Below are 25,489 nucleotides of genomic sequence, written 5' to 3' on the forward strand. Positions count from 1 at the left end.
TACACATCCGTCTCAATGTTGTTGCCACTGCCGTTCTGGTGCACAGCTGCTTCGTTGAATTCTGCGTAATGTCTTACCTGTTCTGAAATTTAGACCCTTTCAGAGTATTTTTCAGTTTAGGGAAAAGCCAGAAGTCATTCAATGCTACATCAGGCCAATAGGGAGGTTGACAAACCACTGCTGTGTTGTGTTTGGCCACAAAACTCTGAATTAATTTAGAACAATGAGCGGGTGTATATTATCACAGTGAAGGTATCAACTACACAGTGCCCACAAGTCTGGCTGTATGCATCTCACTTTCCACGGAGCAATGCAGAACCTCTTGGTGGTACTCCTTATTGACATTAGAATCTTCTGAGGCATATTCGTGATGAACCACATCACTACATCATCACTGGAGTAAAAAAGGACAGAGCATGACGTTTACATTGCTGTGGATCTGCCTCATGTTTTTGGCCCTCAGGAATGAAGGATGCTTCCATTGCAATGACTGGAATTTTGTTTCTGGACCATACCCATAAACCCAGGCCTCATCACCAGAGAACATTGTGGTATGGAAGTTCACAGTATCCAATGCATCTTGTGTGATCTCCAAATGAAGCTGCTTCTGCACAGTTGTAAGCAACTTTGGCACAAGCTTCACCGAGATCCTCCTGACAACCAAATGTTCTCTTAAAATGGAATGCTTGGACCCAATATTAATTTTAACCTGTATGCAAGTTCTCTGATGGTGATTTGTCTATCCCTTCATCACCAGGGTCCTAATATGATCAATAACAACATTATTTGCGGATGTTGGGGCCTACCTGAATGTGTTTCACGCTTCACTGATAAGTGGCCATCTCTGAGGAGGTAGTACCAGTCCTTTATCTGTGTGCTACCCACTGCTTCATCCCCAAACACTTGTTGAATCTTGTGAATTGTTTCAACTCAAGAATCGACAAGTTTAAAATAAAATTTGATACACTAACACTGTTCCACTTTTTCTTTAATTTTGCCCATAATACAAAATCTGACAACGACCACTTACAGATGCTCACTTGTCAGCCAGCAACTGGTTGTTTCCACAGTCACAGGGGAGGGGGGAAATAGGCATCATGCATGCACACTACATATGCCTACAGACAGAGTGTGTGTGTGCACCCTGATACAGTTGTTGGTTTCAACAATAAATAGTAAAGTAAGATACTTTTTGTACAGTCCTCATATGAAAAACAATATAAAATATATTTCAATGAACCATTCTCATTAAATAGTATAAAAATTTGCTGTTTGAAATACCAGCTGTTCACAAGATTTCTAATTCACAAAGAAAGAATTGGGACTGGCCACAAACAGCCTTTTATGTTATAGGAACTATCTATTCCATTTCATTATTTTGTTATCTATTTCATTTTATTATCCAGTTAAATAAAAATGCTAACTGATGAATAATTTCAGAGCAAACTGAAGCAATAGCTTTTCATGAAATGGCCCTCCAGTTGTGGTCAATGATCATAAATGCTCGTATGTTATACAAACCAATAGTAACAGTGCACTGCAAAACAATACAATTCATTTTGTGAAGGTATGATATACTAGGTTTACCATAATAGCAGCTGCCAATAACTTCTTTGTGAAATAGTGTACAAACTTATCTGAAATGTAAGCTTTTGAATTTTCCCACCTAATTAGGCTCAATTCTCAGCCATGGCCTACCTCAACAAGGCGTACTCTACTGCTTCAATGCACTACATCTTGCAATTTATGGTACACAGCCCACACATTTGAAGAAAAGGAAGGAAGGCAGATTAGAGTTTAATGTCTGGTCAACACCAGGCTCATTAGAGATGGAGCAGAAGCTCAGATTAGGGAAGGATGGAGAAGAAAATCAGCAGTGCCCTTTTTCAAAGGAACCATCCCAGCATTGGAGTGTTTAAGGAAAGATACATCTGACTGTCCGGATGGGGATTCAAACCGTCATCCTCCCAAATGTGTGTCCAGTGTGCTAACCACTGTGCCACCTCGTCTGGTCCCACACTTGCATGCAGTACTGCGTTTGCCTTAACGGTGTGTTACAAATTCTTTCAAACATTCTGAGATCATATTGTAAATCTTGACGATACTGAAAAATCCACTGCCCCAGTTCTTTAACTATATAAATGGAAATTGGGTTCCTGAAGGTCAAACTATCAATCAACATTACTACCTTGAAGTTCTTGCTCAACTTCATGAGAAAATAAGAAAAAAAGACCTGAATTGTGCAAGAACAAGTTGATCAATAAAACATACAGGCTCATACCATATTGTCTCTTAACCTTCCAATAGGTGAGTGTATGTGTCAGATACGCAGTGATAATATTTGTTACCTTTTCTTGGAAAGTGGGAGGGATGGAAATCTCCTCTTTATTCTAGCCTCCTCTTCTGACCCCACCCTACTTCAGTCCTGGCCACTGCCCACTACTGTAAACAGCAAGCTAGTACCAGATGTTTCATATCTGAGGAATACGCGCGACCCTCAGTGTAAGTTTTTAACTTTTCAATTTCCATTATTTATTGTTGAATGTTTAATGCTTATTAGTAATTTAAAGTAGTGTTAATGGTGAATTTACATGTCTCGAATTGACAATGAAATGAAATTAAATTGTATGTGTCACATAAGCGTGACCTTCAATGCTTGCATCATGTTATTTATTCAGTTTCACTTCATATTTATTTCTTAGGTACTATGAGGGACACAGAGATGCATAATTTAAACAATCCTTTGGATGCTGAAGTTGTGATAAATGCAATTCTGTGTAATACCAACGATGAGGATGATCAGGGCAACAGGGCAACACTGATGAAGAAGAGCACATATCGGAAAGAGATGCAGATTCTGATATGGAACTGAGTGCTCAGTCCAGCTAAAAAGACGACAAAGATGAGAAATCGACATTTCAAGCTTTTTTTAAATAAATAAATAAATAAATAATAATATTTAAAAAAATCGAGGTTTGGTCACGGCAAAAGAGCCAAGGAACAGGCAAAGATGAGGTACACGAAATATTATACTTCATATGGCTGGAGTAACTGAACCTGTGAAAAGTGTGACTAATATTCTAGATTTATGGAAATGCCTCATCTCTGACACAAAGAGTCAACATATTGTAGAAAATACAAACAAATTTATTCTTACAATACAAGATAACTATTCTTCTTCAAGGGACGCTCAACAGACAGACACATTGGAAACAGTGCTGCCTTATCTCGCTGGGGTGTACCACACGAACTGTCTGAATCTCGACGACTTATGGTGGATGGATGACTTCCTAACCACCATGACTGAAGTTTTTAACGCAATCTATTTGTTTTGATGATGTGGAAACAAGAGGAGAACGAAGAAAAACTGACTCCCTGACTCCAACGAGAATTATTTTTGAAGAATTCATTGTGAACAGTCAAAAATGCTTTTCACTTGGTGAAAATGACACAGTTGATGAAAAACTCAAGGCTTTTCGAGGTAGATGAGGTTTCATACAATACATGCCAAAAAGGCCAAGCAAATATGGCATAAAAATGTATGCTTTGGTCGACTCTCAGCTATATTATACATGTAATACGGATATAAACACTGGAACCCAACCAAAGTGTCCATTAGCATAAGAAATAAACCATCTGAAATTGTGAAAAGGTTAGCAGCAACCATTTTCTATAGTGGGAGAAATATCAAGGCTGACAATTGGTTTACAGATTACAATTTGGTAAAGAAATAGGCACCAAAAAAAATTTCATACATTCACATGTTACATAAAAATAAGCCTCAGATTCCTCCAGAATTCACAGCGACCAGAAAGCGAGAGCCCCACTCAAGTCTGTTTTCAGAAAGAGGAAACACTTGTTTCATATGTGCCAAAAAGTACAAGAATGTTTTATTGATATCCAGCCTTCACAACGATGGAAAAATTGATGAAGCAACAGGTGATCTCAAGAAACCACAAATTATAACTTTTTACAATCACACAAAAGGAGCTGTCGATACTGTTGAAAAACTCTGTGGGTCTTTCAGTGTTGTGAGAAACACAAATCGAAGGCCTCTGGTGGTGTTTTTTTCGATGATGAATGTTGCTGCCATAAATTCATTTATAGTCTGGAAAGGAAACATCAGTAATAATTTCAAGAGAAGAAAATATATCAGATATCTTTCGAACAAACTTGTGCAGGTACATATAAAAAGGAGAAGTACTAAAGTAACTGTAGACCTCCATACAAACGTTTGTGTCACACACAAAAGATGAACACCAACAGCAACAAGGAAGAGGAGAAGAAGATCAACCTCAGGAGCCTCTGAAGAAAAGATGTAGGCCACGTTTAGTTAGAAAGAAAACATGAATCGCCAGTTTCAAATATGAAATATGTGGACAGTTTACTTGTTTACAGCATTCAAGAAATGTTTGCAATGATTATATTTCAGCTTCTAAATAATCACCCGTTTCAAATGTGATATATATATATGACACACACGGTATGAATATAATAGAGGGAAACATTCCACATGGGAAAAATATACCTAAAAACAAAGATGATGTGACTTACCAAAAGAAAGCGCTGGCAGGTCGATAGACACACAAACAAATACAAACATACACACAAAATTCAAGCTTTCGCAACGAACGGTTGCTTCGTCAGGAAAAAGGGAAGGAGAGGGAAAGACGAAAGGATGTGGGTTTTAAGGGAGGGGGTTAAGGAGTCATTCCAATCCCGGGAGCGGAAAGACTCACCTTAGGGGGAAAAAAGGACGGGTATACACTCGCGCGCACACACACACACACACACACATATCCATCCACACATATACAGACACAAGCAGACGTCTATCAACCTGCCAGCGCTTTCTTTTTGTAAGTCACATTATCTTTGTTTTTAGATATATATAGACGGTATGTTTTGTTTACATAATTCAAGAAATGTTTGCGTTGATTGTATTTCAACTTCCAAATAACTTCAGTATATTGAGAAACCAAAATTTCAGGCATAATCAGGTACAAATTTGACATTCATACAAGGAAAGTAAGTATCAGTACCTAGAGAAACTGCAAGAAGAAAATGTGGGTTTTGAAACATAACTTTATTTTTAAATAAATTTTTTACCTTGCTTTTGTTTCTATATCTCATGAATAATACCTAATATTACTTTTACAATAAAAATTTAATGTTTAAAAAGACAAAGTTCATTAACAATAAGTGGTATCTGCGAGACACGCACAACCACCCTCGTCTGAATAGAAGGTGCGCCTATCAGAAGGTTAAGAGGTTTCTGGTGAAGTGCAGCATTCCAATGTTAGACGACTCACCTTATTCATTTGACCTAGCACCAGGTGACTTATCTACATTAAAAGTAACTAGATTTCAGTCCACTGAAGCAATGAAAGAAAAAGCAGCACATGTTATCAGGAAGCTCATGGAGGAAGACTTCCAGCACTGTTTCCATCAATGGAACATTCGCATGGAGTGTTGTAGGTGTAGTGGAGAGGAGTATATTGAGGGTGGCAATAAGTAAATAGGTATGTTTTTTAATTAAAATGTTGTACAGCAATTGACTTCTTGTTTTATGGCCACACCTCATATACTTTCACCTGTGTCAGTTTTCACTATTAATTATGATACACCTTCTATATCCATAGTACCTATGACCACATGTCTGATGAGTGAAAAAAATATGCCTTTCAAATTACCTAAATCCAGCCCAAGCAAATCCTCCAAATCCTACAGCACCAGTGAGGCAGGCAACAACAGTAGCAGGAGTTGTGGCATGTGCAGCAGCCACCAGGAAAAGCGTTTGGCACGAGAACGCACCGCAGTTGAGCAGCTTGCGTACTTGTGTGGTTGTCAGCTGACCACCTGCTCGCAGCCAATCGGCGAGGCAGCCCCCACCTTGCACGACAGTGCCCATGACCAAGTATGGTAGTGATCCCAGGAGACCAGCAGACTGTAGATCAAAACCCAGCTGCTCTACAACAAATTGTTTGCAGAGAAACTCTACAGTGAGCTGACACTAACATGTAAATCTACATGCAAACAGTGAAATGTATCAACTATCACTCAACAGTATGGCTGCCAAATAAAAGTACAGGTAATATTAATGAGAAATTTCAATAACTACACCTCCTGCATTTAATACAGCATAGGCTAGTAATTATATTTATTTAATAAATTAAAAATGATCATCTTGACATAAAATAATAAGTTCATTATGTAGGACTTCATTGCAACATTGGATCAACAAGACAAAAATCCTTAGTTTTTCACTGCCACCTAATGAACAAAATAATAGCTACAGAATATCAGACCGGCTGTGTGATTGGATTGAAGAGTTTCTATTTAAATTTATCACTCATTAAATGTAATTTTACAGGCCTGTATGTTCCTTTTCGGCTACTTATGAAGTTTTTACAATTACAATTTTTTTAGTTTACATCATTTCTTATGGCATTATGATTCATGATAAATTCAAGTTATAAGGGCATTTTTCAATAAGCCATTGCTTGACTCTCTTTTTAAAAGTATCCCCTGTCAATATTGGTAACAAGCAATTAAAACTTTGACATAAGGGCTTTTCACTGTTAATCTTCTGTTAACCATATGAAAGTTTGTTGATCTTAGTGTCTTCTTTCACTAACATTACAGTTTCTAGTATGCACATGGCTTGAACTCTGAGAATATTGTGTCTAATGAGTACGGATTTGCAAGAAGTTCCTGGTTTTACTTTTACTATGATCTTCAAGGCTCGCTTCTGCAGTATGAAAATAATTTTCATATTATATCTAAAAACAAAGATGCTGAGACTTACCAAACAAAAGCACTGGCAGGTCGATAGACACACAAACAAACACAAACATACACACAAAATTCAAGCTTTCACAACAAATGGTTGCTTCATCAGGAAAGAGGGAAGTAGAGGGAAAGACGAAAGGATGTGGGTTTTAAGGGAGAGGGTAAGGAGTCATTCCAATCCCGGGAGCGGAAAGACTTACCTTAGGGGGAAAAAAGGACAGGTATACACTCGCGCACACACACACATATCCATCCGCTCCCAGGATTGGAATGACTGCTTACCCTCTCCCTTACCTTCCCTCTTTCCTGACGAAGCAAGCGTTGGTTGCGAAAGCTTGAGTTTTGTGTGTATGTTTGTGTTTGTTTGTGTGTCTATCGACCTGCCAGCGCTTTTGTTGGTAAGTCTCATCATCTTTGTTTTTAGATATATTTTTCCCACGTGGAATGTTTCCCTCTATTATATTCATATCATTAATTTTCATATTAGTTTGGCATGTCCCAGTCCACAGCACTATTCCGTAAGACAAGAGAGGGTACACTAACATAATAAACAGTCCTTAGGGTTTCAGAATTAAGATATGGTGACAATCTTCTTAATACATATAGACCATAAAAAAAACCACATACATAATCAGCTAGCTGCTTCCATGAAAGTCTGTCATCTATGCATAAATCCAAGAATTTACAATCTGCACAGGTTTTTGGTAGAATTGTATCAGTCACAGTATTTTGTCTGTTTGGACCACTTGGTTTCAAAGGAATAATATTAGTTTTTTCTATGTTTACTTTTAGGTCCTCTCTTTCAAAGTAAGCTCTTGCTTTTTCAGTAAAGTTATGTATTTCATCAATTCGGCTGGGCTCACTGTCTGCACAGCAGACACTTGATGTACTATCTGCATACATAGTGATCAATTGCTTATTGTCAAGAGAACTTGGGAAATCATTTAAATAGCATATGAATAGGACTTGATCTAAAATGGAGCCCTGAGGAACACCAAAATGTATATTTCTTATACTTGACCTTCTCCTCTCCAGTATTTCTCCATTAGAGTATATAATCTCCGTACACTGCTGTCTACCCTTTAAATACATTTCTAGCAATTGCATGAGTTTTCCAGTCACACCACTCTTTGCAATTTTTAATAAGAGCACGTCATGATGCATCCTATCAAAAGCCCTTGAGGGATACCGGACTACTCCCGCTGCTGCTTGGTATTTTTCATTTATTTTTTCAAGTACATGATGGACGAATAGTACTGCTGCTGACGTGGTACTTTGACCTCTTCTGAAACAAAGCTGGAAATCAGCTAATATGTCAGCACTGTTGCAATGTTCCAGGATTTTTTAATGTTATTTTCTCTATCAGTTTGCTGAAAGTTGATATTAGGAAACACTTTATTTCCCCCCTTTTGTGTATTGGTTTAACTACAGCCAGTTTCAAATTGTCAGGGAACATATCGTCTTTGAGAACACAGTTTATTAGATTAACTAGTGGTTTCATTAGATCATGTTTGCGTTCTTCAATAGATATGGAGAAAGTTCATCTAATCCTGCTGATCTTTCATTTCTGAGGCTATTAATAAGCTGCATAATATCATACGTTCTTACTGCAGGTAGTGCACTGCAGTGCTGTTTGTTACTGGACTCAAATGTATGCTGTGTGTGTGTGTCTCTCTCTCTCTCTCTCTCTCTCTCTCTCTCTCTCTCTCTCTATATATATATATATATATATATATATATATATAATAGAGGGAAACATTCCACGTGGGAAAAATATCGACCTGCCAGCGCTTTTGTTTGGTAAGTTTCATCATCTTTCTATTTATATATATATATATATATATATATAAAAAAAACAAAGATGAGGTGACTTACCGAACAAAAGCGCTGGCAGGTCGATAGACACACAAACAAACACAAACATACACACAAAATTCAAGCTTTCGCAACAAACTGTTGCCTCATCAGGAAAGAGGGAAGGAGAGGGGAAGACGAAAGGAAGTGGGTTTTAAGGGAGAGGGTAAGGAGTCATTCCAATCCCGGGAGCGGAAAGACTTACCTTAGGGGGAAAAAAGGACAGGTATACACTCGCACACACGCACATATCCATCCACACATACAGACACAAGCAGACATATTTAAAGACAAAGAGTTTGGGCAGAGATGTCAGTCGAGGCAGAAGTGTAGAGGCAAAGAAGTTGTTGAAAGACAGGTAAGGTATGAGTGGCGGCAACTTGAAATTAGCGGAGATTGAGGCCTGGCGGATGACGAGAAGAGAGGATATACTAAAGGGCAAGTTCCCATCTCTGGAGTTCGGATAGGTTGGTGTTGGTGGGAAGTATCCAGATAACCCGGACGGTGTAACACTGTGCCAAGATGTGCTGGCTGTGCACCAAGGCATGTTTAGCCACAGGGGGATCCTCATTACCAACAAACACTGTCTGCCTGTGTCCATTCATGCGAATGGACAGTTTGTTGCTGGTCATTTCCACATAGAATGCATCACAGTGTAGGCAGGTCAGTTGGTAAATCACGTGGGTGCTTTCACACGTGGCTCTGCCTTTGATCGTGTACACCTTCCGGGTTACAGGACTGGAGTAGGTGGTGGTGGGAGGGTGCATGGGACAGGTTTTGCATCGGGGGCGGTTACAAGGATAGGAGCCAGAGGGTAGGGAAGGTGGTTTGGGGATTTCATAGGGATGAACTAACAGGTTACGAAGGTTAGGTGGACGGTGGAAAGACACTCTTGGCGGAGTGGGGAGGATTTCATGAAGGATGGATCTCATTTCAGGGCAGGATTTGAGGAAGTCGTATCTCTGCTGGAGAGCCACATTCAGAGTCTGGTCCAGTCCCGGAAAGTATCCTGTCACAAGTGGGGCACTTTTGTGGCTCTTCTGTGGGGGATTCTGGGTTTGAGGGGATGAGGAAGTGGCTCTGGTTATTTGCTTCTGTACCAGGTCGGGAGGGTAGTTGCGGGATGCGAAAGCTGTTTTCAGGTTGTTGGTGTAATGATTCAGGGATTCCGGACTGGAGCAGATTCATTTGCCACGAAGACCTAGGCTGTAGGGAAGGGACCGTTTGATGTGGAATGGGTGGCAGCTGTTATAATGGAGGTACTGTTGCTTGTTGGTGGGTTTGATGTGGACGGACGTGTGAAGTTGGCCATTGGACAGGTGGAGGTCAACGTCAAGGAAAGTGGCATGGGATTTGGAGTAGGACCAGGTGAATCTGATGGAACCAAAGGAGTTGAGGTTGGAGAGGAAATTCTGGAGTCCTTCTTCACTGTGAGTCCAGATCATGAAGATGTCATCAATAAATCTGTACCAAACTTTGGGTTGGCAGACTTGGGTAACCAAGAAGGCTTCCTCTAAGCGACCCATGAATAGGTTGGCGTACGAGGGGGCCACCCTGGTACCCATGGCTGTTCCCTTTAATTGTTGGTATGTCTGGCCTTCAAAAGTGAAGAAGTTGTGGGTCAGGATGAAGCTGGCTAAGGTAATGAGGAAAGAGGTTTTAGGTAGGGTGGCAGGTGATCGGCGTGAAAGGAAATGCTCCATCGCAGCGAGGCCCTGGACGTGCGGAATATTTGTGTATAAGGACGTGGCATCAATGGTTACAAGGATGGTTTCCGGGGGCAACAGATTGGGTAAGGATTCCAGGCGTTCAAGGAAGTGGTTGGTGTCCTTGATGAAGGATGGGAGACTGCATGTAATGGGTTGAAGGTGTTGATCTACGTAGGCAGAGATACGTTCTGTGGGGGCTTGGTAACCAGCTACAATGGGGCGGCCGGGATGATTGGGTTTGTGGATTTTAGGAAGAAGGTAGAAGGTAGGGGTGCGGGGTGTCGGTGGGGTCAGGAGGTTGAAGGAGTCAGGTGAAAGGTTTTGCAGGGGGCCTAAGGTTCTGAGGATTCCTTGAAGCTCCGCCTGGACATCGGGAATGAGGTTACATTGGCAAACTTTGTATGTGGTGTTGTCTGAAAGCTGACGCAGTCCCTCAGCCACATACTCCCGACGATCAAGTACCACGGTCGTGGAACCCTTGTCCGCCGGAAGAATGACGATGGATCGGTCAGCCTTCAGATCACGGATAGCCTGGGCTTAAGCAGTGGTGATGTTGGGTGTAGGATTAAGGTTTTTTAAGAAGGATTGAGATGCAAGGCTGGAAGTCAGAAATTCCTGGAAGCTTTGGAGAGGGTGATTTTGAGGAAGAGGAGGTGGGTCCCGCTGTGACGGAGGACGGAACTGTTCCAGGCAGGGTTCAATTTGGATGGTGTCTTGAGGAGTCGGATCATTAGGAGTAGGATTAGGATCATTTTTCTTCATGGCAAAGTGATACTTCCAGCAGAGAGTACGAGTGTAGGACAGTAAATCTTTGACGAGGGCTGTTTGGTTGAATCTGGGAGTGGGGCTGAAGGTGAGGCCTTTGGATAGGACAGAGGTTTCGGATTGGGAGAGAGGTTTGGAGGAAAGTATGCATACGAAGCAATTTAAAGTGAAATGATCACATACAACTAGTCACAGGAGCACGTAACAGACAGACTGATTGATTCAAGAAATTATCAAGAAATGCAGTCCACCAACAAAAGAAGTAGCTTACAAAACACTCATTTGACCCATACGTGAATATATGCTTGACATTATCAAAATAGTGGGTAATCTAGGTCTATGCAGAAACAGAAGTAAAACTTCAGACAGCTAAGATCACTACTGTACAGCATTTATTGTGATGACTGGTTTCAGCAAACAAAGCTGCCATCATCAGGTCTTCTGCATACATTTCACTGAATCTTGACCAAATGCATATTATATCATATCATATCGTATCATAGAATCATATTTAATGAACATGAAAACAACAGTATATCAGCAAGTCTAGCATAAAATAACTATTACAGAAAACAAGTACACACTGCACTGATTATACAACCTCATATTTGTACATCAGTTTCATAGTGACGGAAGAGATGGGAATTTCACCTACAACATTCTTAACTCTGGACAATATGAACTATTTTTATTATGTACAACCAGCTGCTTTTATCCTCCAGCATTTGGACATCAATATAAAATCAGATACAGTTAACACAGCTATGACAATATAAAGTTATTTACAAAAACACATGAAAATATAACAAATATAATTATAATAAAGTTATATGTGGATATACTTTCGAAAAAATATATAGACATGTTGACACTGTCATTTCTAACATACTGCCAGTTGGCTTTCTAAAGTGGAAGCACCATATATTACCAACAAGAGGTTTCCCATCTCCGTACACTGCTTCCATCTCACTTCCAGCAATGATTTCTTGAAATACAATAATTATTTTTCCCCCTCCCTGTCCTCCTCAAAACCTCGCATGTGGTCACTATATAATTCACAACAAACGTACCTTTCATGAAGGTTGGAAGTTCTGTAAGTAGTGTGTAGAAACCCCAGTTTTCACTGAAATGGGCAATCATTATTGCCCATACTGGTAATGATGTCAGGAAACGCTTCCATGGTACCACCATGTCCTGAAATAATTTGTAACTAATTCTCAACTGTCTTTGATGTCAAAAAAAATCTCTCTCTCTCTCTCTCTCTCTCTCTCTCATTAGTTTATGAGGTTTCCATCTAATTTTCAGAACAGGATTCAGAGTATGCACTGCAAAATATGAAGTCACACATGGACAAGATAGACATGAGAGCACAAAAATTAATTAATTATGTGCCAGAATGGTAGAAATGAGAGAGAGAGAGAGAGAGAGAGAGAGAGAGAGAGAGAGAGAGAGAGAGAGAGAGAGAGGGAGGGAGAGAGAGAGAGGGAGGGAGAGAGAGAGGGAGGGAGGGAGAGAGAGAGGGGGGGGGGGGGAAGGGGGGAGGAGGGAGGGAACACAGCAGGTATTTCATGTACATAAATTAAGAGGAGATATGATTTTATTTCTAACCATAATGTTAACAGACTGACTGCAAAGCCACATTGGTCATCCACTGCACTGGTTCCATACGGCAAATGTTCAATCACTCTACGACAAATTGCCTGAATAGCCTAAACCTGCAAGTTTGGTATATTATGAAATTACAGGAATTAGCAAAATTTCTGCAATGATGTAACACCCTGCTCTAGATAGATTTTCTGTGTGAAGTTACTGAAATTTTTTTCCCACTTAGCACATACACATTGAAACTGATGAATGTAGACATTTAAAGATGGCAAAAACCATTTGTACTGAATGGGTGATGATCAGGTACCTAAAGATGTTACCATCCAGTGGGCAAAATGAATGTGGGAAGACTACACAGAAGTTGAACTTTAGTGTGACATTGATAAAGGTAGCCTACTAAAGTCTATAGCGTAAAAGAAATGAGGGAACTTTACATAAACTAGACATACTGCATAGGGCATAACTTACAATCAACTTTATATTATGAATATTTTTAAACTTGTATTTGTGATTTGCCTACAAACATGAAAATCTAAGTCTCCTCTTCTCAGATTTTCAGTGCAGTTTACATAATCAACTAATATGTACTGACAGGAGTAGAGAGAATTATAAACTAACTACTAACAAAACTATAAAATAATTTACAAAGTGCATCATTGTGCACAGATCTTTAAAATTACAAAAAAATTAAGAAAAATTCATCAGTGCATGACCACTTACTAAAAGAGCCCCTTCCATTCTGAATTATTTTACACTGATTCCAGGAGATACTTTATTTCACAATTTAAACCTCTTTTTCTTCCTATTTGGCCTTCCAGACACCTGTATCAAGTTTCATGCTCCCTCTTTTTCTTCCTATTTGGCCTTCCAGACACCTGTACCAAGTTTCATGCTCCTTTGGTACATCCTACATCAAACCCTGTGTGTACAAAACCTCCTATAAGACTGTAATTAAGTCAGTTTACTATAAAACATTCACTCTACCAATGGCTACTCTTACAGCCACAGCAGCATTCCACCACTGCGTTATTCAATCTGCTGCAGCCTTACTTCACCAGCCATAGTAACCTTCCAGTACTGCATCACTCCAACAATAATTGCACCACTATCACTGTACACCAGCATGGCTATACATTTGGCTGTGGTTCTATTTAACATTACACAATAGGATTACTACATTATAGGTGTAGCTTACTTGGAACCAACTCTTTGGGGTATTCATTCACATGTAAGCATTAGTGTTATACACTGAGATGGTGAAAACAAAGAAAGATAAGTGCTTAGCCACCAATGTGTGATGGTGAATGGATTTCCCACTAACCTTTTGTGAGCTGTTACATGTTGCCATTACATGCAAAAAATAATGAACAGTGTTTTCTGTTCTCCTTTACTTTATTTGAAAAATATTTCTTATCGATATTAAAGTTTACTTACCACAATGTGAAAACAAGCCTAGAAACTTAATAACGCAATAAAGGTATGAGCTGATACAGGTCAGAATAATATATATTGCAGAGAGAAGCAATGTGTTCCAACACCAGCAGCGAACCCACAACAAACAGAAACTGAATGTTTATCAGTTACACTCGTGCAGCGTAACACCAAAAGATGTCAGGTATAGACAGCGCTGGTAAGAAGTATTCCCAAAAGCTTTGGGATACCCCTTAGCTGGTGGTTGGTTGGTTTAAAGGAGGGGGAGGGGATGGGGGGGGGGGGGCAACTGCGAGATCATTGGTCCCTTGTTCCCAGTAAAATAATTACACAAGGGAAAGAAGAAAAGAAAGGAGACGTACAGCACAATAACAGGAGAACGGAAGAACCAGAAGAACGACAGAAGGACAACCAACACTACTATGGACAAAACAGGAAAGGTAAACCAGAGAGACAAGCAAGAAACAGGTAGAAGTGATAAAAACAAGAGAGCAGATGGCCGTAGCTGGCCGACCACAAGAATGAAAAGGAAAAGCCAGTCACTCTGCAACACATTAAAACATCCAGCCTAAAAGCATTAGAATGGAGAACACAAAGGGACAAAGGCCATGCCCAAAAACTTACACAGAATGATAAAACCCACCATCACGTATAAAATGTAAAACTAAATTAGCCGATGATGCGTTGTCAGCTGAAATTAATGGCAACGAGTCTGGTAACTGAAGAGTCTGTTGCAGGGCAGACAAAGACGGACAGCTGTACAAGATAGGGGCCACTGTCAGCCGAGCACCACACCAACACAGAGGTGGGTCTTCACAGTGCAGGAGGTAGCCATTTGTCACCCAAGGGTGGCCAATGCGGAGCCAACAGAGAACCACAGAGTCGTTGCGAGAGGCCTGCATGGAGGTCTTCCACACATTCTTAGTCTCCTTAATGGCAAGCAGTTTATTGTGCATACTGTTATGCCATTCCATCTCCCAAAACCGTAAAACCTTGCAGCATAGTACTGAACGCAGGTCAGTTGCCGAGAGGCCAATCTCCATTAGCGGTTTCCACGTAGCCTCCTGGCAGCTTCGTTGCCTGGGATTCTGATGTGACCTGAGGTCCAGACAAACACCACTGAACAATTGGACAGTTCCAGGGTGTAGATGGACTCCTGGATGTTCACTACCAAAGGATGACAAGGGTAGCACTGGTTGATAGCTTGTAAGCGGCTGAAGGAGTCAGTACACAGAAGAAACGACTCCCCAGGGCATGAAAGGATGTGCTCAAGAGCACGAGATATAGCTACCAGCACAGCAGTGAAAACACTGCAGCCATTGGGCAAGGAATGCTGTTCAATATGTCCTCCATGGACTACACAAAGCCGACACGATCATCAGCCATCGAGCTGTTGCTATAAACCACTTCAAGGCCTCGGTACACGCGAAGAATCAAGAGAAAGTGGCAGCGGAGAGCCATGGGGTTAACTGAGTCCTTAGGGTCATGTGAAAGGTCCACGGAAAGCCGCGGCCTAGGTGTACACCATGGAGGTGTGCATGAATGGACCTCAAGTATAGGTGGTATGGACAAGGACCCCAGTTCAGATAGACAGGATTGGACACAAACTGCAATTGGAAGCCCTGACCTGGGCCGCCGATGCGGGAGATGAACTGCTTTGGGTGGGAAAAGGAGACAGTAATTCGGACGCACAGGAGAACTACGAACGTGTGCAACGTAAGAGGCCAGCAATTGTGCACACCTAACCTTCAATGGAGGGACTCCAGCCTCCACCAGGATGCTGGTCACTGGACTCATCCTAAAGGCTCCTGTCATTAGCCGAACGCCCCAGTGTTGCATTGGGCTGAGTAAACACAATGCTGAGGGTGCTGCCAAACCATAAACCAGACTCCCATAGTCAAGGCAGGATTGAACAAGGGCTCTGTAGAGCTGCAGCTGTGTAGAGTGATCTGCGCCCCAGTTAGTGACATGCTGCCAGCACTTATGCTTAAGCTGACGAAGGTGAGGAAGCCAAGTCAATCAGACATCAAAAACCAGTCCCAAGAACCGATATGTCTCCACTACAGTGAGTGGATCGTCATTAAGGTAAAGTTCTGGTTCCGGATGAACGATATGACACTGACAGATGTGGATAACACACGACTTTGCGGCCGAAAACTGGAAACCATTGGCTAGAGTCCATGACTGCACCTTGTGGATGGCTCCGTGTAGGCACTGCTCGGCAACACCAGTATTGGTGGAGCAGTACAAAATTCTGAAGTTGTCTGCATACAGAGAAGGTGAGCCCTACAGCTGCTGCTAGACCATTAATGGCCATTAAAAATAGAGATACACTCAATACAGAGCCCTGTGGGACCCCATTCTCCTGGATATGGGGGGAACTATGGGAGGCACCAACTTGGGCACGGAAAGTATGAAGTGACAGGAAATACTGGATAAAAATCGAGAGAGAGCTTCAGAGACCCCACTCGTATAATGTGGCAAGGACACGATGTCGCCAGGTCGTGTCATACGCTTTTCATAAATCAAAAGTGACGGCAACCAAGTGTTGGCGTCTGGAGAAGGCTGTTCGGATGGCAGACTCTACGGACACAAGATTATCAGTGGCAGAGCGACCACGGCGGAAGCCGCCCTGACATGGAGCCAGTAGGCCACGTGACTCTAGGACCCAAACCAACTGCCGACACAACATATGTTCCAGCAGCTTACAAAGAATGTTGGTGATGCTAATGAGCCAACAGCTATCCACATCAAGCAGGTTTTTACAGAGTGTGAGCACCGGAATGACGGAGCTCTCCCGCCAATGCAATGGAAAGACACCATCGCACCAGGTCCGGTTGAAGATGATGAGGAGATGTCACTTGTAGTCAGATGAGAGATGTTTAATCATTTGACTGTGGATCCAATCTGGCCCAGGAGCAGTGTCGAGGCAATGTGCAATGGCAATGAGGAGCTCCCACTCTGTAAACGGGGCGTTATAGGATTCACTGTGGTGTGTAGTGAACAAGAGGACTTTTCCTTCCATCCTCTGTTTGAGAGTGCAAAAGGCTGGGGGGGTTATATTCTCCAACACAGAGGCTCGAGCATAGTGCTCGGCAAAGGGCTCGGCAATCGCGACTGCGTTGGTGGAGAGCATGCCATTTATGTTAACACCAGTTGGGGGTCTGGTACCCAAAAACACGTTTGATCCTTGCCCAGACTTGGGAAGGTCACGTATGACACCCAATGGCCGAGACATAACTCTCCCGACACTCCTGCTTCCGTCATTTGATAAGTTGGCGAATGTGGGCACGGAGCCATTTAAGGGCTACGAGGTGCTCCAGCAAAGGGTGCCACTTATGCTGCTGTAGAGCTCGCCGACACTCCTTAATTGCTTCAGCAACGTCTCACGACCACCAAGGGACTGCCTTTCGCCGGGGGCACCCTAAAGAGTGAGGCATCACGTTTTCTGCCACAGAAAGGATTGTTGTTGTCACCTGCTCAACCATCACATCGATGTTACCATGTGGGGGAGATTCAACGGTGACAGCAGACGTGAAAGTTTCCCAGTCTGCCTTGTTTAAAGCCCATCTGGGCAGGCGTCTGTGACTCTGATGCCAGGGCAGTGACAGGAAGATGGGGGAGGGGTCACTACCACAAAGGTCGTCATGTGCTCTCCAGTGGACAGATGGGAGAAGTCCTGGGCTGCACATTGATAAATCAATGGCCGAGTAACTACCATAAGCCGCACTGAAATATGTGGTGGCCCCAGTATTTAAGAGGCAGAGGTCGGACTGAGACAGTAAGGTTTTGACATCTCTGCCCCGGCCAGTAAGCACGGTGCCACCCCACAAGGGTTTATGGGCATTAAAATACCCCAAAAGTAGGAAAGGTTTAGGGCGTTGATCAATCAGTGCAGCTAATACATTCAGAGGTACTGCACCAAATGGAGGAAGATATACATTGCAGGCAGTTATTTCCTGTGTCGTCCTTATTCTGACAGTAAAAGCCCCATGGGGGGTTTGAAGGGGCAAAGTTTCACTACAGTCTGAGTTTAGGACACAAACGCAAACTCCACCTGATACTTTATTATAGTCGCTATGGTTCCTGTAATATCCCTTATAGCTGCGGAGGGCAGGGGTCTGCATTTTTGGAAACCAGGTTTCCTGGAGGGCAATGCAGTAAGCAGGTGTAAAGCTTAACAGTTGCCGTAGCTCAGCCAGGCAGTGGAAAAAAACCGCCACAATTCCACTGGAGGATGATATCACCATGAGACTGGGAAGGCATTGAACATTCAAAGAGGTAGTTTACACCTCAGGGTCATCTGCTGTCACTGAATTATTGCCGGAGCAGTCTATATCCATTGTGTCTGAGGGTCCGGTGAGGTCTAGGTCCTTAGTGGATGCCAGAATCTCTACCTCATCCGCAGACACAGAGCTTGTAGGTAGTGGTGGTGGTGGTGGTGGTGGTGGTGTGGGTGCCACCGCAATTCCCTTGGTCTTGGGGATCTTCTTTTTGGATTTCTCTCGCTGCTCCTTGGGTTTCCATGCCTGGGAGGATTTCACTGATTCAGTCTCCAGGACTGAAGATGAGTGTGAAACCCTACAACCAGCTCCTTTTGGGCTCTTCAGCCACTGCTGGGTCTCATCTTTCCCACTAGCAGAAACCTGGGAAGGGAGTGATCCAAGGGACCCCTTCCTAGTGAGAAGAGCCAAAGAAGAGTTACACTTCTCCAGTACAGAAGTGGGGACTGATACTCCCGATGGTTGAAGAGGGGGGGGGGGGGGGGTGTTGCTCCCAAAGTAGGTGGTGCAGGAGCAACAGGGAGGGAAGTGCCCTTCACCATCAATGAGCAAGTGTAGTTTTCCGGCTCTGAGAGTTTACTGGGATTGGTGGAACTGATGGGGGTAGAACTGTTCTAGCAGCGGTGTAAGTATTCAAATTTCCTCTTAGCCTCAGTGTAGGTCAGTCGATCCAGGGTCTTGTACTCCATGATTTTCCTTTCTTTCTGGAGAATCCTGCAGTCAGGCGAGCAAGGCGAATGGTGCTCTCCGCAACTGACACAGATGGAAGCGGGGCACATGGAGTATTGGGATGTGATGGCCGTCTGCAATCTCGACATGTGACGCTGGAAGTACAGTGGGAAGGCATATGGCTGAACTTCCAACATTTAAAGCACCGCATTGGGGGAGTTATATAGGGCTTTACATCACATCAGTAGACCATCACCTTGACCTTCTCGGGTAATGTATCACCCTCAAAGGCCAAGATCAAGGCACCGGTGGCAACCTTATTATCCCTCTGACCAAGGTGGACACGCCAAATGAAATGTACACCTCCCCACTCTAAATTGGCATGTAGCTCATCGTCAGACTGCAAAAGAAGGTCCATGTGAAATATGATACCCTGGACCATATTTAAGCTCTTATGGGGCGTGATGGTTACACAAACATCCCCCAGCTTGTCACAAGCAAGTAACGCCCATGATTGGGCATAGGTTGTTTTTTTTATCAAGACTGACCCAGATCTCATTTTGGACAAGCCCCCCACCTCCCCAAACTTGTCCTCTAAAGATTCTTAGTCAGCTCTCTAACATACAAGGTACCGGGGCGAATAAGAGCCGCTGCCACCCTCAGCCTGACCCTGTGAACGCTTAGAGACTGCTGGTGTTCGACTCCCAGCAAGAGATGATGTACTATGCTTCATCGCATGTCATCTGCCCTGATGCCACCCACTCCAACCAAAGGCCCTCTCTGTGGGCGCCACCCAGCACAGCAAAGGCCATCTGGCAGGATTGCCATTGCCGAGAGTCCCAATGCCCCAGTGACATGGGCATCTACTCCTCGGCATACACGGGGAGTTAATGGCACAGGCATCAGCAGAGTGATTCCTGTGTGGTCAGGGGACTACAACCAGTGGGGTATATGGTGGCCCCACCACAATGGACTGCCTACCATGCTGGATATCTGGCGCAAACAAGTCCATTATCATCATCAGCAAAGAAAATGATACTGCACAGTTGATGGAAAAATACGCACCTAGGAGGGTGACCTCACCCAACAGTTGGAGAATGAACAGAAGTGCAGTTCCATGGTGACAAAGGATGCGATAGGTCTCAGCGCTAAGCGCATGACGGACATGATGTACCATGTAAGGCGCCCTTCTCCAATTCGCTCGCTCTTTGGGAAAATTTTGAAAAATGGAAGTCAAACCCTACAGAGGACCACATAAAGGCCGAAACGTGTGAAACTCCTTTTAGTCGCCTGTTGCGACAGGCAGGAATATCCTGGGCCTACTTTAGCACCCGGACGCGAAGGGGAAAGCTAGTGGTAAGTATGATACCCAAGAACCATTAAAACACCATTGTTTGGTGGGATAAATACTTCCTGCAATCCTGAAAGCTATATTTTACAACAAACAGAAACTACAGCTGGAGCAGCAGATTGCCACTAGATGCCAGGAGTGTACAGAAGTGGTAACACATCACAGCCAATGAATTTGCTAACAAGTAAAATGCTGACTACCAAAGAGAAATGTGAAAAGAAGAGAATAAATAAATAATAAAAAAAGACAGCATCAATTCTTTTAGCAATTTCAGTTAAGACATAGTAAAAGATTAGGAACAAAAATATGGTGGTGTTTCCAAGACTCGGAGTGGTAAGCCAAAAAGGTTTTAGATTTTTTAAAGAAAAAAAATGAGGCAGACAGAAATATGTGTGGAGATATACTGAATAAAGAAGTAAACTGGTTACAGTATGCTATCTGTTGAGAACAAATAATAGAAAGAGATTTGTAACATTTGTCAAACAGAGTTGCCAAATGCAATGGGTCTCAAATCCCAAAGGACAAACAACTGGTGGCTCCCAGTGCAAGCATATTTTTATCAATGCTTAAGAAGACAAGATTTTGGGTAACCTCAGGTAAGATGGAGCCAACACTTTCATTCATTTTTCAATGGGTTTGTACTCACCTTTGTGTGGAGGAAAAAGAACAACAACTTGAAAAACCACAGTGCATCATTTCTTTCTAGGGTTCATCAAAAAGCCACCATTTTAATTTTTGCTATACACCAATTTTTATGGATTCTGATGACTGTTTCATTAACTGGGCTTGTGTCAGTTACAGTGTGGCTCTGTAGTGAAGTGACAAATGCAGAAATTTGTGACACCATTTCTGGTTAGTACTGGAACTTTTTTCCGGTACTGCTTTGTGTAAATGAAGAATATTGAGTTCAACCATGATTCAATAAACTGACTGTGATAGTTATTTCTCTCACGAGTGCAAGGTACGGATATACCACTCCTAACAAGACCATGGTACATAAAGTATTGCAGTTTTCAAACAAATACTCAAAATGCTAATTTCATTACTTTTTAATGTCTTCAGTACAACAGGTATGTGTGATGGATTAACATACTGTATCACTAATATTTAGTCGAAGGCTCATATATGAAACTAATGTGAAGACTGAAAAATTATATACTGTTTACTGGCAGTAGTGATGGGTGATTATAATTAGCCAGCTTCATGTTCGGTGGAGCATCTGCATGATAAATCATAATAATGTGAAACAAGACAATTCACACACCCACACCCACATCTTTTACACATAACGATAACAGAAATTCGTCTATGGAATATTTTTTTAATTTTATTTACACGTCTACTTCCGTAGGACCATATTGAGGAGCAAATCTCCAAAGTCATAAAAGTATTAAAAGATGAAAATAAAATGGTTATGAACCCGAGAAAGAGTCAATCCATAAGTTTAAGTAAATGCAAACAACAATACGACAAGAATCAGCTTAATTTTTCAAGGAACTCCTCAACGGAATAGAAGGAGTGACCCATGAGGAAACTCTTCAGTTTCGATTTGAAAGCACGTGGATTACTGCTAAGATTTTTTAATTCGAGCTGTAGCTTATTGAAAATTGATGCAGCAGTATACTGGACACATTTCTGCACAAGAGTTAAGGAAGTCCGATCCAAATGCAGGTTTGATTTTTGCTGAGTATAACTGAGTGAAAGCTGCTTATTCATGGAAGTAAGCTAATACAGTTAACAAGAAATGACACTAAAGTTTATATATATTGGGAGGCCGATGTCAAAATACCCAGACTCATGAACAAGGGTCGACAAGAGGTTCGTGAACTTACACCACTTATTGCCTGAGCCGCCTGTTTCTGAGCCAAAAATATCCTTTTAGAATGGGAAGAGTAACCCCAAAATATAATACCATACCACATGAGCAAACTAAAATTAGCTAAGTAGACTAATTTTTGTGTCAAACGATCACTCACTTCAGATACAATTCAAATAGTAAAAATGGCAGCATTAAGTCTTTGAGCGAGATCCTGAATGTGGACTTTCCATGACAGTTTACTATCTATCAAAACACGTAGAAATTTGAACTGTTCAGTTTCACTAATCATATGCCCATTCTGTGAAACTGAAACGTCAGGTTTTGTTGAATTGTGTGTTAGAAACAGTAAAAACTGAGTCTTACTGTGATTTAGCATTATTTTATTTTCTACCGGCCATGAACTTCAGTCATGAACTGCACTATTTGAAAGACAGCCAATGTTGCACACAACTTCCCTTACTACCAAGCTACTGTCATCAACAAACAGAAATATTTTAGAGTTACCCGTAATACTAGAGGGCATATCATTTATAAAAATAAGGAACAGGAGTGACCCCAACACTGTTCCCTGGGGCACCCCACACTTGACTGTACCCCACTCAGACCTCACATCACAGCCATTCTCAACAACATTGTGAATAATGACCTTTTGCTGTCTGTTGCTAAAGTAAGAGGTGAACCAACTGTGAGCTATGCCCTGTATTCTTCCATAATGGTCCAACTTCTGGAGCAATATTTTGTGATTAACACAATAAAGGCCCTTAGTTAAACCAAAAAATATGCCTAGCGTTCAAAAGTTTTTCTTTAACCCATCCAGTACCTCACAGAGAAAAGAGAACATAGCATTTTCAGTTGTTAAACTGACTTCTAAAGCCAAACTGTACATTTGATAGCAAATCGCGTATTATAAAATGATCAATTATCCTTACATACACAGCCTTTTCAATAACTTTAGCAAACACTGATGGCATAGAAATACATCTAAAATTGTCTACATTATCCTTTTCTCCCTTTTTATAAAGTGGCTTCATTACTGAGTACTTTAATCATTCAGGAAACTGAGCATTCCTAAAGGAAAAATTACAAATATGGCCAAATACAGGGCTAACATTTGCAGCACAGTACTTTAATATTCTGCTAGGCACTCCATCATAACCATGAGAATCCTTAGTCTTCAGGGATTTAATTATTGACTCAATCTCCCTCTTGTCTGTATCACAGAGGAGTATTTCAGACATCAATCTCGGAAAGGCATTTCCCAAGAAAGTTATATGATTCCCTGTAGAAACTAAATTTTTATTTAATTCACCAGTAATGCTCAGAAAATTGTTGTTAAATACTGTACATATATCTGATGTATTAGTAACAGATATATTTTTACTATGAACTGACTTAACATCATCGACCTCGAGCTGCTGACCAGACAGTTCCTTCACAAATGACCATATGGTTTTAATTTTATCGCGTGAATTAGCTATTCTATTTGCATACCACATACTCTTTGCCTTCCTAATAACTTTTTTAAGCACCTTAAAATTTTGTTTGCAATGGGCTACTGTAGACTCTCAAAGAGCATGAGAAATGTGTTAAGGAAGCATTATATTTATCATCTATGTTATCAGCACTATAATCATTCTGCCACGCTTGTTCCTTGACGAGGTTTAAGAAACTCTCTATTACTCTTGGATTAACTTTCCTACATATTTTGTAATTATATGTGACATTTGTTTGAGTACAAAAACCTTTTAGTGTTAAAATTTGTACATAATGGTCTGAAAAGCCATTCACCCTTTTACTAACAGAATGCCCATCTAGTAATGAAGAATGAATAAAAATATTGTCTATGGCTGTGCTACTGTTCCCCTGCACCCTAGTTGGTAAAAACACAGTCTGTATCATATCATATGAATTTAGGAGATCCAGTAAATCCTTTTTCTTGCACCATCCTGTACAAAATTTATATTGAAGTCACCACATACAACAAATTTCTGGTACTTCCTACAAAGTGAATCAAGAACCCTCTCTAGCTTGAGCAGAAATGCTCTGAAGTCAGAATTAGGGGACCTATAAACAAAAACAATTAGAAGTTTAGTTGCACTAAATTCAACTGCCCCTGCACAAGATTGAAATATCTGTTCAGTGCCATACCGTGACACATCTATGGACTCAAACAGAAAACTGTTTTTTATGTACTAGAAGGAGTTGTCTAGGGGAAGCTTCTTCAGTTTGTTTTCAAATTTTACTTTGCTGTTGTCAGACTTTTTATATCACTGGATAACTGATGAAAGATTTTTGTTGCAGCATCGCTCACCAATTTTTGTACTAAAGGTAAACTTAATGTGGAGTAATGAATGTCATTTTTTTCTGGTATTTTAGTTATATACATCCTTGGTCCTTTTGAAATGGATTGCATTTTTACAAACTTCATAATGGAATCCATACATATTATAAAAATGTATGTATGTATGTGTGTGTGTTCCACATCTACTCCAAAACCATTAGACCAATTTCATGTGAACTCAATACACACATTCCTTACTGTCAGTCAACAATTGCTGTGGGGGTAAGAACCACTTACCTATCATAGTTCAGAAGACATGAAGTCATAAACAATAAGATGCACGAAAAACTGCCGCATCATGTATGACATTTAAATGTATAACTAACTCTGTTCACAACATAATTTGCTGACAGTATCCACATAGTCTGCTGAATCTACCTACACAAATATATCATTGCATGACACGTAGTTCAAGAGATAAGATGTCATAAGAACTGAGATACATGAAAAAAAAAATGCTGCATCATGCATAAAGTTTAATGCATTTATTCGTTATGACTAAGACACTCTTAAAATTGAGTCAATTTGAGGAAATCCCTGACACCAGACTGCTCTTTTGACAGCTTTCTCCCTGCAAAGTGCAGATGGCTGTAGGCAAAACCGACAGCCATTTACAAAGCTATGAAATGGCATTACATGAAGCAGTTGTGCTGTGATTTCTTAATTTGGATACTGTACTCATACATTTTTAAATTATGCATATTTATTTGTAGGACTGTTTCATAATTTCATAAGCATTTTCACAAATACACAGAAATGAAATTTTTTCAAAATTTCACTACAAACTCAGTTCATTTTCTAATAGAAAACACACACACACACACACACACACACACACACACACAGAGAGAGAGAGAGAGACACACACAG

The 25,489-nt window shown here is 41.3% G+C and overlaps 1 protein-coding gene across 2 annotated transcripts in view; it reads right to left on the reverse strand.

Annotated features, from left to right (window-relative positions):
• Nucleotides 1–25,489, reverse strand: part of LOC126418435 (vesicular glutamate transporter 1-like) — a 135,730-nt gene that overhangs the window by 36,891 nt on the left and 73,350 nt on the right. For both annotated transcript variants that reach the window (XM_050085192.1, XM_050085193.1), the window contains exons 7-8: nucleotides 12,191–12,314; nucleotides 5,694–5,970 (exon numbers count right to left, since the gene is read on the reverse strand). In XM_050085192.1, coding sequence (XP_049941149.1) covers nucleotides 5,694–5,970; nucleotides 12,191–12,314 — 401 coding nt within the window. The remainder of the gene's footprint in view (nucleotides 1–5,693; nucleotides 5,971–12,190; nucleotides 12,315–25,489) is intronic.

This window comes from Schistocerca serialis, chromosome 9, assembly GCF_023864345.2.
Source record: "Schistocerca serialis cubense isolate TAMUIC-IGC-003099 chromosome 9, iqSchSeri2.2, whole genome shotgun sequence".
In the NCBI taxonomy this organism is placed as follows: domain Eukaryota; kingdom Metazoa; phylum Arthropoda; class Insecta; order Orthoptera; family Acrididae; genus Schistocerca; species Schistocerca serialis.